General features: G+C 39.8%; 1 protein-coding gene across 4 annotated transcripts in view; it reads right to left on the bottom strand.

Annotated features, from left to right (window-relative positions):
- The window catches only part of stxbp5a (syntaxin binding protein 5a (tomosyn)), a 143,940-nt gene that overhangs the window by 71,073 nt on the left and 59,058 nt on the right, over positions 1-13,809 (bottom strand). For all 4 annotated transcript variants that reach the window (XM_034699843.1, XM_034699844.1, XM_034699845.1 and 1 more), the window contains one exon: positions 4,340-4,474. In XM_034699843.1, the coding sequence (XP_034555734.1) occupies positions 4,340-4,474 (135 nt within the window). The remainder of the gene's footprint in view (positions 1-4,339; positions 4,475-13,809) is intronic.

Genomic DNA, 13,809 nt, shown 5'->3' with positions numbered 1-13,809 from the left:
TTTCCAGGACATTTTACTTTTTCTCCCATTTTCCAGGTGTTTTCCAGTACTGGAAAACTGGTCAGCTGTTTTCCAGGTTTTCCAGGATGCGTGGGAACCCTGAAGTTGGACTGAAGGCTTGGGGTGCCAGCTGTGCAAGTGTTAGCCACATTCAGCAAAGAAATTTGACCTCATTTGCCTGCAGACTCTGTGATCTTATGCTTTGCAGTGTTCATGAAACTGTGCTTAATTTTGACTGTTTGATGAGTGTTTTCTTACTGTTAGATTAGCTGGTTCATCGGAATGTAAGTTGATTTCAAATGACTTGGAAATAAGAAATGAAGCCATAAAGCTCATCTGAATACAGGCTTTTGTTCTTCAAACTAAAGGGGAGAGTTAAGACAGTGTTAGATATCCAAAAAAAACTTGGTTTATATCATGTTTATTGGGATGTAAGAGAGGATGATTGGGTGCTCCGGAAAGCAAGTTTACTGGAAGTCATGCAACTCTAGAAGTGTCTTCTAATGACATAGAAAACAAAAAATAGACCCCTGCACACTGAAATGACTTTAATTAGACTTTATTATTTATTTGTGAGCGAACGACGCGTTTCGCCAGTTGCTTCTTCAGGTTCGCCCGTCAAAATCAAAAGGGCATTCACACAGGTCTGATAAATACCTCTGGTCACCAATCATCAAATATTTCTGTTACAATTCAATATGACAAAATGTATAGAGTGTCAAAACAGTATGACCTTTCCATTACAAAATTCAGCTACAAAACTTATTTCAAGTACAAGGCATGAAGAAAAAACAGAGTTACAAGAACAACGCCATTATCTTCAATCACAATACAACAACAGGTACAACAAGTACTGTGTTATCACAGCTGTGAATGACCTTTAGATAATGATGGGCGAACCTGAGGCAGCAACTGGCGAAATAGGTTGTTCGCTCACAATAATGTCTAAGTAAAGTCATTTCAGCGTGCGCCTGTTTATTGTTATTTTTCATTTAATCATATTAACTTGGTGTCCTCGTCACTTACATGTTACCTGCTAATTCTGTATTTTATTGAACTTGTGTGAAAGCTTTTGTATGCCTTCATGCTTTGTTTTTACACACTTCCCTGGCTTTGAAATTGGGTGTTGATAAATGTCAAGAAACGGCGCTGGTTGCCTAGCGGTCTAAGCGCCCCACATACAGAGGCTACAGCCCTTGTCGCAGGGGTCGCCGGTTCGATTCCCGGCCGGTTGACCATATACTCCATGTCTTCCCCCACTCTCTGCTCCCAACATTTCCTGTCTCTCTTCAGCTCTCCTCTACAATAAAAGCAAAAAGGCCAAAAATATAACTCTAAAAACCCCCCCAAAAAAACCTGATTTCTGGCCACATGTCTTAAACCATGTACCATTGTGTCTTTGATAAGTTGTAGTGACCTCTGTTGCATCCAGCTCCATTCATTTCCCCTCCTGATGTTGCACCTTTTTCAGCATCTCAGTTGGACTGAGGGGGCGTGTTTCGTTGAGAAAGTGATGTCAGTGTATACCCTCTACGTCTAGAATCCACAGTGTACAAAGACACGATTTTCTTTCAGGGTGACTTTTTAACAGGGGATCTGACTCAGCAGATAGACCGTTTGATTCTTGCTGCCTCTAATACGCACGACCAAGACGCACAAGCTCAAATAGTTTGTGATGGTAATGCCAGAACCTTGAAAAGTTATTTGGGAGCACAAACTTTGGATGAAAATCATTTAATAAATTGAGTCCATGATTCCAAGAACTGTACGTTTGATTTATTGTTCCCAAGCAGATATTCTTATCAAATAATGGTGAAAGTTTTCAATCAGTGACTATACAGAATACAGAGTTGTACCAGAAAGCACTTTCTCATAGAACAGCTTTGGCGATATGTTGAATTAATGCAACAGAAAAAGCATCTAGATGAAACAAGGTGAAGGAGAGGAGGAGAGAAAGTTACTGTAAAGGTAAAGGAGAAGAAAGTCAAGCTAAGAAAAGTTATTGCTTGCCCTTTAGTGAGGAAGAACCTGGATATATACTGCTCTATCTTATCGTCCACATCTGTCCTCTATCTCATCATTATCACCCCTCCTTTCCTTCCTCTTCTGCCCTTTTTTTCTTTAATTGGAAACCTTTTTCCTCTCACGTCTCTATTCTCAATTATCTGCACGACTCCTCTCTTCTGCTCTGCCCTCTGTTACCTGCATTTATCCCTCTGTCACCACTCTGTTCCTCCATTGCTCTGCATGTCCTTTACCCCAGGCAAAAGCCCTGTCTCATCTATTACACTCCCGTCCCCTCTGTCATACACTCTCCCCACCTTCTTCCTCCCCTCTGCCATCCCTCTCTCCCGCTGCTCACTCTCGCCTTTTCTTCCCTGCAGCCCTGTCGACGAGACGAGACGTCTGTGTGTACCAAGCACTGATCTCTGCAGACACCTGTTCCACCCCCCTCCCTCTCTCTTCACACACACTCACACACACACACACTGTGCACAGAAGGGGATGAGGGGAAAAAGCGTGAAGCAAAACGCTCTGGTGAATAATTTAAGTCCGTACAGCGGGGAGCCAAAATGGAGCCTGTCAAGCAGACAGATCCATCGAAACAGCAAAGAGACAGGTCGCTCACTTATACCTGGAGTCTGATACTGTGCCTGGAAATGATAGACTGACTAATGACTCTTTCTGATCTTATTACATTTAAACGGCAATAACCTTTAAAAAGGGAAATGCTGATTACGCAGCATCACTTGCCTCACTTAAGTGCTGCAAGGTGAGTCAATAAAGATAGTGCTGGACTTTGGATTTTGTTGAACTGGAGCTTTCTCTATTCTTAAAGGACACCAGAGGCTATTCTTTTGAAACTGGCTCTTCATTTACAGTCATCTTTTAACTTCAATCTAAGTTTTTATCACAGTTTTTTACAACAGCCTTATCTCTAGGGTGTTTTGTTGAGTTTAAAGGCACAGTAAGGAGTTTTTCACTAAGGAACAGAAACAGTGTCACTCTTATACTGATGTATCATCATGACCTACATAGTAAAACAAGGTTATCAGTTATAAGATTGATAATTTAATCCCAGATAAAGCTGACCCTGAATTGGCGATTTTTTAAAACTATGCTGGTTAGCAGGGTAAAGAAAGTAAGCAAGCAGGAGAGTTTTTCCGTACATAATGTTTTATAGTCATGGCCGGTACTGGAACTGGATTAGCTGAAAACATACATTTTCTTATAAAGAATTAGATTAGACCAAGCAGCAACCCAGTCTTGAAATATGAAGCTGATGAGGATGTGCTAAAAACTGCAGTTCCCAGAGTGTCCACTTGAGGCTGACTCCTGAAGCACCAGAAGTCACTTGCACACCCGTCCAAAAATGCCCATCATTACAGCAAAAATAGCCTGGTACTAATCAAAACATGGCCGACTTGGCTAAAAGGTGAGCACACTATAGCTGTTAGCAAGGAGGCTAAAGTTATCACTAACTACTAAGTTACCACAAGTTACGTTGAGTCAGCACTCCAATATAGCGACCAATGTCAAAAGTAGGGGTGGGAATTGATAAGGTTTTATCAATGTCAATGCCATTGTCAATTCTGCTAATCTATCCAATTCCTTATCAATTCTCCTAACGATTCCTAATAATTATTTTGAGGGAAAAAAAAGTAGTTCTACACAGTCTTCCACACCAAAAGGAACCAAAAATATGTCTGCACAAGACTGAACATGAACATATTTAACTTGAACATAATGAACAATAGGTTGGGCTCATTCTCGGCCGCGTGAGTCCGGACGTGGCCCCTGGAGCCTGGAGGAAAAGACTTTGAATTTCTTCATGGTTGGAGGAGTTCTGCGTTGCAGAGTGTGACGTAATGCAACATACTCAAACGTACCGTGATGTTGTGCTGGGAAATGAATCGTTAAGAAGAATGGATAACATTTGAGAGGTACAATTCCAATGGAATTGAACAATTGGAACCGGTTCTAAGTCGGATCCGGTTTTCGATTCCCACCCCTAGTCAAAACGCTTCAAAACTCTGCACCAGAAAGCAGTGGGTGATGTCAAGGAGACTACATGCATGTATTATATGATCCATGTTAAAAAAACATCTTGCGTCCTCAACAAATGCACGCAGTGGTGGGAGCCACATCTTTACAAAAGTTGGTGATGGTGCTCCTGGGAAAGGCTACCATACGGAAGCTGTTTTGAATTAATAAAAACAATGCTGAAATGTTCGGTGGTCTCGTTTTCTTTTGTGGGTCATATACAAGCATTCATTTCAGTCTGTTTCATGACCAGCTAAAAAACCCTCACAGGAGCTTTAAAAATGGTAACACTTACAGTTCGATGGCTTTGTTCCACATGATGACGTAGCCTGAGAGCGTAAAGGACTCCACGTTGACGATGTGGATGTTCCCTCGTTCTGTGCCGATGTACAACCATTTACTCTGGAAGGGCAGGTGGCAGAAAGTTATTCTGTAAAGAGAAGAAGAGGAAATGTGAGTTTAAAGGAGCTGACACAAGGAAAAAAATTGTGGAAAATGACGATAGGTGCAAACCAACTAAAGACAGATGTAGGCAGCTGAAAATCACTCAACATCTCCTGAGATCCTTCGTCTCATGAGAGATAAATCAATCTCAACTTTGAGTGGATTATACGCCACTCATTCAGGTTAAAGCAGTCACAAACCTTAAGAGATTTAGGAGTCACTCAATCAGTTTCTTCTACCCAGAACCTACAGGATACATGAGGGCAAAGAGACTCCCATAATTCCCCTGTTTTCATCACCACTCCTTCACCTCCTACTTTCATCCATCCATCAGACTTAAGGAGGGACGGGCTTCTAACCTCTCATTAAACTCAACTCCAGCTATCCATTCATCTCCTTTTCCTTTTTTTCATCATTTTGTTCTTTCATCCATCCTCTGACTCAACCTCCAATCCGTCTGAGGAATAATAATGTACAACCTTGGTAATCTGGGTTGCTAATATTTCAAGGTTATCCAGTTCCTGATTTTTTATTGTGCAACTGGACTTCCTGGGCCTGTAATAATAGCATAAAGATCCAAGCAGGAAGAGAAAATAGAGTTGTCTTGTGACAGCTCTGTCTTCTTTGTCCATTATTTTAAACAAGACGGACACACTGGAGTATTAGCCTGAGATTAGCTTGTGTTTAACAATGGAATTACTCAGCACAACAAGTGGAGCATTTGAATGTAATAGCTGCTGTCAAGGACGGATTAAGCAGATGTAGAATGGTATGTCAAGAAAATATTAAACTGAGATAAAATAGAATGAATTTTCCTCTTGTAATCCTATCAAATGGTATCTTGTCAGAGCTGAATTAATCAAACTGGCATTACATTTAAAGGCAGACATAACCCTTCACCTCTCTGCTCAATTAAACTTAGTTTCAACCTTCGACAGTGTCAGTTCGCTACAAAAACAGTGTTAGAAGTTTAACTACATTTCCAAATGGCTTGAAGGTTGCACCACTGTTTTCTATATCAAGTAGCTTTTCGGTGCTGCATTAAGTACCGTAGTAGTGTCCACGCATGCTACATTTTGATACAACATAGTTGGAGTGCAGTGGAGCGCTCTGTTGCAGTGAAAAATAAAACTACCAGGGATCAGCAGATGATGCCCCTGAAACGCAGGCGGACGATCTATTTCTTTCTGATAATGATATCACTGTCTAATCCTTTAGTTTGTTCTTATAATGTAGAAATACAAATCAAAGTTCACCTAACACATGCAAGTGGTTCCTGAAGAAGTTCACAGTGACATACCTTATGAGATAGTTGAAAATCGGTGTATCATGCATGCTCTGACTGAATTCACAGAGGTAGATTTTATTGATACAAGGTTAACGAACTGTCTATTTAGGTCTAGAAATTCACCCATCTCTCACCCGGCGGTAACATTAGGCGAGCCTCTTATTCTAATAAAAACTTGAATAATAACTTTATTCAAAAGTATCTTGAATAAAGGTTCACAATGTGTTTTGATAAGAGCAAAAGCAAAAGAACCCAACAATACAAGAAACAGACAACTACAGAAACCAACAAATGAACCCAAACAGCAAAGGAGCCCAATAACTGGACTCAAAACAACTTAAGGACCTAACAGCTTCAGAACACGACATATGGACCCAAATATAAAAAAACTCAACAACTTCAGAACCCAACATATGGGCCGAAAAAGCATAAGAACCCAATAACTGGACTTGAAACGACAAAAGGACACACAAACAAAACAACTCATTAATAAACCCCAAAAAGATGAACCTAATAACTGGAACCCAAATGACAAGAAATCCACAATAAATTAACCTAAAATATGAACCAAAATATGAACAGCAAAAAAAAACCTAATAACTGGACTCAAAACAACAAAAGGACACAACAACAAAAGAACCAGACATATGGACCCAAACAACAATGTCACAAGAACCCAACTTCTAGACCAAAACAACAAAATAATCCAATTACATAAGAACCCAACATAAAGACCCAAACATCAGAAGAACCTAATGACTGGAACTCAAATGACAAAATAACTAAACAATAAAATAACCTAACATGTATCCAAACAACAAAATAACACAATAACACAGGAACCTCACATTAAGACCTATAAACAATGAAAAACAACATAAAAAGACCCCAAAAACATGAACCCAAACAACAAAAGAACCCAATAACTGGACTCAAACGAACACACCAACAAAACAACCTATTAATAAACTCAACAACATAAACATTATCAAAAGAACTCAACATATAAATCCAAACAACAAAATAACCCAACTACTGGACCCCAGACATCAAAAGAACCAAACATATGGGCAAAGAAAAAACACAATAACAACATAAGACTATCGAAACCCAATAACTTAACAACCAAACAAGGTGAGTTGAGACTAAAGAAGTTAAAACACTTTAACCAATTAAGCATCAAGTCTCTATATCAAAGCATATTCTCTAGATTTGTGGCGCATAAGAAAGAAAAAAGGTGGGATGTGCTACTCATGCATGGGGTGTGAAGGCTTTGATCTTTTCACATGCATATGAAATTACAGATGGAAATTGGGTCAGAATACAGTGAAATTAATTCTCCTCACACATGGCTCCTGTCATGCCAGTTTATGTGCACATGTTCCATATTTGAAATTGAGTTAGAAAACACTAAGTTAAAGCTTTTAGTTGGGGAAAGGGGCATGACATCCACCCGACAGCATTTTACAAGTAGCCTGTCTAGCACTGCTTATCTACATGTACACGGTAAATGTCAACACACGGAGATGATGTCATTTGTCTCCAAGCATTACACCACATTGCATTATACTGTAGGAGCAATGTGTGTGAATGTGTCCTTGCAGTGACTTTCACTCAGCTTCCTGCTTGTGTTAATGCTCAGAAAGCTTGTAAAGCCCCAGCACAGCCACCCATCCACACTCTCTCTCACTCTGTGAGCCTATCTTACAATGTTGCTCTAGGGTTGTATTGTGAGTAGAAGCTACACACACACACGTACACACACACCTTCCCCCTCTGCCCCACTGCTCTGCTATAAAACATGAATATATCCTTTTTTGGAGGAGGAGGGAAAGGCATCAGGCTACTTGACATAAATCTTGTCTCTGCAGTCCAAAATATGCACACACAAATTCAGACACAAAAACACTAACACATTCATGCATATTTACATATAGCAGGAAAATGTCCTAGCCTTATCAGATACAGAGTTGCACAGCTTTTTGGGGTCATGTCTGCCCATGCAAGGTGACTAAGAGCAGCTCTCTGGCAAAATATTCCTTTACTCACTGGGGAATGTAGGAAAAACATGACTTCCCTCTCCTTTACATTTGCTATACCTGAATATGCAAGTCTGCCAGATTCAGAGTATGATACTCAAAAACAATAACAGCAGTATGCTACTCCCTCTGTATGAATGTGATATTATTACTGACATTGTTTACAGCTGGGCTTGGGTTAAAAAGACAAAAAAATCTCTATACAAATAAATATATTATATGGAGATTTCTTTTGACAAATCTGTTTTTCCAATCCTCCAAAAACCATGAGGAACTAACTGTGAAAGTCTTTTAATTGCTTTTAATTGACTGCTCTGTTTGATCTGTAGCAGATGACCCTGCTCCTGTTATCACTTGGCTGTGTTAAATATCTGATTCTTATTGCTTACTACCCCATAGCAGTAGTTAGGTGTTGTCAGAGGCACCACTAATTCCACGTTCACAGTCAGGAAGACTATAAAGCAATCACAGCAGTTGTCCAACTCTCCTCTCCCTGTTCAATAGCTCACCCACCCCAGCTGCATGCTCCGGAGCTGTCATTGGTTAATCAGCAGCGGCTGTCATCCAATAGCTCAGTGGCACGCCCTTATCGTCAGCCAATCAACTTTCTGCTGTCTTTTTAAATGTGTCTCTCTCTCAAGCTAGTTCCTTCTTGCATTTCTGCAAGTGCTCAATTCCTGGACTTCATCAACCACCACCACCACCACCAGTGTCTGGACTCTATGGGGATTTCTTCTGCTGCCAAATTCACACATTCATTATTCCTTAAGTGGTAATAAATAACATTTAATCTTCAAACTGTGTCTCTCCTGATTGAAATACAGTTTCATATTGAAAAGAAATGTTTACACCTGACACATTCATTATATGATTATGGATCTTTTCCCAATAAGTTTTAATAACATGGTAGTTCCAGAATATATGAAAGTGATTGGCTCCATCAGTCCCACAAAGTCTCCAACAAGCATCTCCACTACCCTGATGTCGTTTCTGGATGAGTGTAACAAAAAATCTCACAACATTTTTCCAACCAAACTCAAACCAAATGTTTGACCCTGTTGGGATCCACAGTAAAATGTTTGTTTTTGTCAGCATTCTAAATCTGTAATAAAAAAAATGATACATTTAATTGTGCAATGTGCCAGATCAGAGGTGCAGCCGAAATGCAATGGAGCAGAGCCAGTGGAAGTTAACACATTGACTAGAATAGAAACCTATCAGATCCAGTGCCGTGACGGAACGGAGATGGATCTAGTGTAATTTGGCCATTAGATAGATTTAGAGTACACATGCCTGCTGTCTTTTTTTAACCTTAACTGGTGATGTTTGTCTTGACAAGAAATTGCGGCAACTCTAAAGGACTTGTTGCGATTGGTAGTTGTGTGTGTGAAAGAACCTGACATTGACACGTGCAACTAAAACTCATGTTAAATGACCTACTCAATGTTATTTGAGTGCCAAAACACTTGGCCAAGCAAAGAGATCAGCAAAAGATCCACATAAACATTAATCTTGCTGAAATCGCCTCAAAACACCAAAGACAATGCTAAAAAGCAAATATGTGGGAAACTTTAACAGATACTGTGTGTTTTATGCATTTTTACACTGATTAATCATTTATTTTAGTTTGTAAAATGTTTCTAAAAGCTTGTATATGAAAGGATTTTACATATTTGCACATACATCTGCAAACTATCTGCTAGATTTAATGTCCTTTTCCATCTGCACAAACAGATGTGCTTCATCTATGCATATGAAGGCTGGAGGAGATGTGTTTTTTTTTTTGTTAAACACATGAATATTAATCTGCGTCCTCAATATGAGCCTCACATTATGTTTGTGTGTACATTTGCACATTTCTTTGCCACTAACATAAATCAATGTAAGTACATATGAACTGTGTGTGAATTTATGTTGTATATAAATATGTCTGATCTCTGTTTTTGAGATGTGAGCTCACACTAGCTGCCTGACTAGAGTGTTGAGAGGCAGAACGAGAGGGCCAACTGAGAGGCAGTGTCAGGAGCATAATTATACTAATTTGCTCCCAGTTACAGAGTGTGTGCGTCTGTGTGTGTGTGTGTGTGTGTGTGTGTGTGTGTCTGTGTGTGTGTGTGTGTGTGTTGACGTGCATGCAAATAAACACCCAATTGTTTTCTGCAAAGTGTGTGTATGCTGTTGCGTTCACACTTGTTGTGCACGCACGTGTCTCCTGGTGAAATCTGCAGCTTCAAGTGGTCACGACACACAAAGGCAGCTGCCAGCTTACAGGCTCAGGGCCAAACACATTGCCTCGGAAATGACAGACGCCTGCCACACACACACACACACACACACACACACACACACACACACACATACACATACACATACACATACACATACACATACACACACACACATACACACACACACACACACACACACACACACACACACACACACACACACACACGCGCGCAACCCTGAGATTAACTGCACTGTGGGCTAGACATATGAGAGCATGGTTCACTGCAAATGAATTGAGAAGAGGGGGTACTTTAGAAAATCATCATCTGTAATGCATGGTTGTGTGTGATGTTCATATCAGAGCGCACACTTGCTAAAGACAGAGTAATCTCTCTGTCCTGTATTAGAAAGACACCAGCTCCAATGCTTTAATCTAAACTGCCTTGATCTACTGATACAACATTTATTAAACTGCCCTTGACCGAATAATAATGCAGTTCAAAGTTGTGATATGCTTCCTCTGAAGTGTGTCACTGCCTCAGCAAAACACGAATCCGACACATCCGTCTTGTATCCGTCTTGAGTCTTTGTATAATGTTCAAACATAGTGTATCCAAGCAGAATAATTGTGTACTTTAATGACAAAAAATATGCTGCTGAAAAATGTTTGGATAGTTTACACTTGTCAAAGCTGTATCTGTTAATCCTGTTGTACAATGAAGACAATATTATTGTGCTATAGTATCGGAGCACAGGATATTTGGAGTAGTTGTGACTGAGCTGTTTCTTCCGGCGTTGTTTGGATTTGATGATTTAAATAAAGACAACGCAAACAAAAAACGCAAACGATGTCAGTATGCAAAAGCCTTTAGATGTTTGGAAAAGTGCCAATGAAGGAACATAATCTAAATAGAAGTCACTGACATATGATATTATAAGACTGAGCAGAGGAGTCAGTTCTAATCTGAGAGGCCAGAGACCCCAATCTACCCACAGGGTCTCAATTTAAGAGAATGTAATCTGATATCAGAAGCACACATAGAGCATCTTCATCCTTTAACACATACAAATAGTCTCTACAACATGACTGAAGACCTTTCAGACTGTATTTCTGCTCTCTATGCACACAGAACACCTGTGAAACCAAACCAAGCTTGTGCCTCTATCATGTAAAAAATCCAGTAGCACATCTACCTTCATTTTTATCAGTAAATGCACTCAAACAGGAGGTTAAGGTCGTAAGATGTCAGGGGACGAATGTCCTGGAGGGAATAAACTCCTACCTTAACAGCCTTGTGAATGAGCAAGGTTTGTTGTTGTTTTTTGGTTACTTAGTTGATGCACTATCAATGTAAACAAAGTAATCAGGAGATATTTTGGTGCATTTTGGGGAACTCTTGCTTGGATCAAATTTAAGATTCAGGCTACTTTAACTCTGATATGATGGGAGTGTAATGCAAAGATTTAAAGCTTCTGTAAGGGATTTTTACCATTTTTTTTAAACAGACTGAATTCAGTGTTAATGCCTCCTTATGGTCTACAAAAGCAATGATAAGAATGATTATTACTATCTGTATTATTAGTACTTCAAACTATACCACGGGGTAGGTGTCAGACTAAACAATGTATAACACACATTAATTAAACAACCCTTTTCATGTGCTACATAGCAAATCTTCATGATGAGTATACGGAGTCCCTGAAGTCCTGCAAAGGTGATAATTGTTATCCCCTGTGCACAAGCTATTATCTTGAGTACGCTCTCCCTTGCTATACATGATCATAGACTGTATATAAAATGGACAGCGTTGCTCCGCCTTTTCCCGTTGTACGGTTTGGAGCCAAACAACTCAGGTCATATGCGCAGACATTGTGCAGCCAGAATGCGCTGTAGAGAATTTCTGTGGTTGACATATTTTAGGTGTGCATTTTAAAAAACTACACATCATGGGGCACACCTCTCAACTCTGCCCTTCAGAGAGTGCTTATGGTACACACAAAATGCCAGTCCTTGAGTCCAGCTCTCAAAAATACATTTTCAACAGAAAACTATCAAAAAAGCATATTTCTGGCAAATAATGGCATTTAACAACAAATAATGGCAAGTGCAATCATTACCACTGCTGTATTCACAGAGGTTATTTTTTTTATGAACACAAGATAATCAACTTGTGCTCATAAGGTAAATATTGATAATCTTATGGGACTTCTGGGGCTCTGTTTTTTTTTTTTTTTTTTTTCAGAAAATACAACCTACACATGTACAAGACAAAATCAGCATGTACAGCTTTGTCCTCAGGGGGCGCCAAAGTTAACACAAACTTTTAAACACAATGTTCCTCATAGGAGCTTTATCAACCTTAGCCAAAAACAAAACAATTCAAGGGATAAATAGGTCATGGATAGACAAAAATATCATACTCCTTAAATAAAGTAGCAACTTTGTGAAAGAGTTATTCAGTTATTTGATCAGATGATTCACTGTAGTGTGGACAAACTGTATGTGCGTGACAGTTAAGCCATTGCTACTCCACTAATAGTCTCAGAAGAAAACTTTCAAGCAGTTAAGTCCAAAAAGAGAGCAATGAGTAATGCTTCTAAAAGATCCAAAATAATGTAAATAATTACCAAAAAGCATGAAATCCAAAGGGATCAAGTCTCATTTGTGTTGCATGCTCTTGATGTGTGCTAATGTATATGTGCTGACCCTGTTTCCCCCCTCTTATTATCCCCCATCACATCACCCTGCATCGCATCCACATCTGCAGTGCTTTCCTGCGAGGCCAGGAGGTGACGAGAGCATCCTACGCCAGAATGACTCGGCAGGATTTCTTTTTTGCGCTCCCTCCATCCCCGCACTCCTACCCACAGACTGACTCACTGCTCGCTGGCTGAGGCCCAGTCTGTCTCAACTCCTCCTCTGCTCTCCTCTGCTCTCCTCTCCTCTCCTCTCCTCTCCTCTCCCCTAGTGCCCGTGATCTGATGTGAATGGATGCTGAAGCTCGAAGGCTTTCTGCGACACTGCTTTCACCCATCAGCTCAAATTCTGATCAGAGAAGGGGAGATGAATGGAGGAAAGTAGAGCAGTAGAGAGGGACCTGTTTAAAGTACTGAAATGGGCCTTAGGATGATAGGTAGTCAAATTGAAATTGTGAATAAAAGCCGTGCAGAAAACGTGTGGAAAAAAAGGAAGTTGTAAAGAAACAGCTTACTTAGATTTTTGAATCAGCAGTTAGCCAAGTACTACCTCCCATTGTTGTACTGCTAGCAAAAAGGCAACTAGGTAGATGCTAGCAAGCAAACTGTAGCCTGCCCAGTTGATGAATATTTCGCAATAAAAATCACTCTTCATGTTTATCTAATGCATCATGCTTAAAATGTTACTGGATATAGGAAAAGACTAGCATATAAAGTAGCTTAGCAGAAAAATGCCTCTCCAAAGCTAAAATAAGTATTGTTGTCACGATCAAGTTAGCTTCTCTGTGCTGCAAGTTAGTTAGCTAACAGCACAGAGCAGCTAGCCAAATACTTACATCTTTTTTTATTTAAAGTGTAACTTCCCTGAAACCAAATTTTGTTATGTTTTAATTGAAGCATGCTAATTAGCAAGTTTCAGAGATTTTTGGTAGCTGTTTTTATGTACACAATAACTGGTTTGCTTTGAAAGGCCAGTGTCAGTCTTTAAGCTAGCGCAACAGCACATAGTTCTAGCCAGGGTGTAAAATTAACACCGCCAATGGCGAGTAAAAAAAATAGTTTGGCGTG

Source organism: Notolabrus celidotus, chromosome 13, assembly GCF_009762535.1.
Source record: "Notolabrus celidotus isolate fNotCel1 chromosome 13, fNotCel1.pri, whole genome shotgun sequence".
NCBI classification, from domain to species: Eukaryota; Metazoa; Chordata; class Actinopteri; order Labriformes; family Labridae; genus Notolabrus; species Notolabrus celidotus.
The sequence above is the reverse complement of the archived record's forward strand: the minus strand, read 5'-3'. Positions and strand labels throughout refer to the sequence as shown.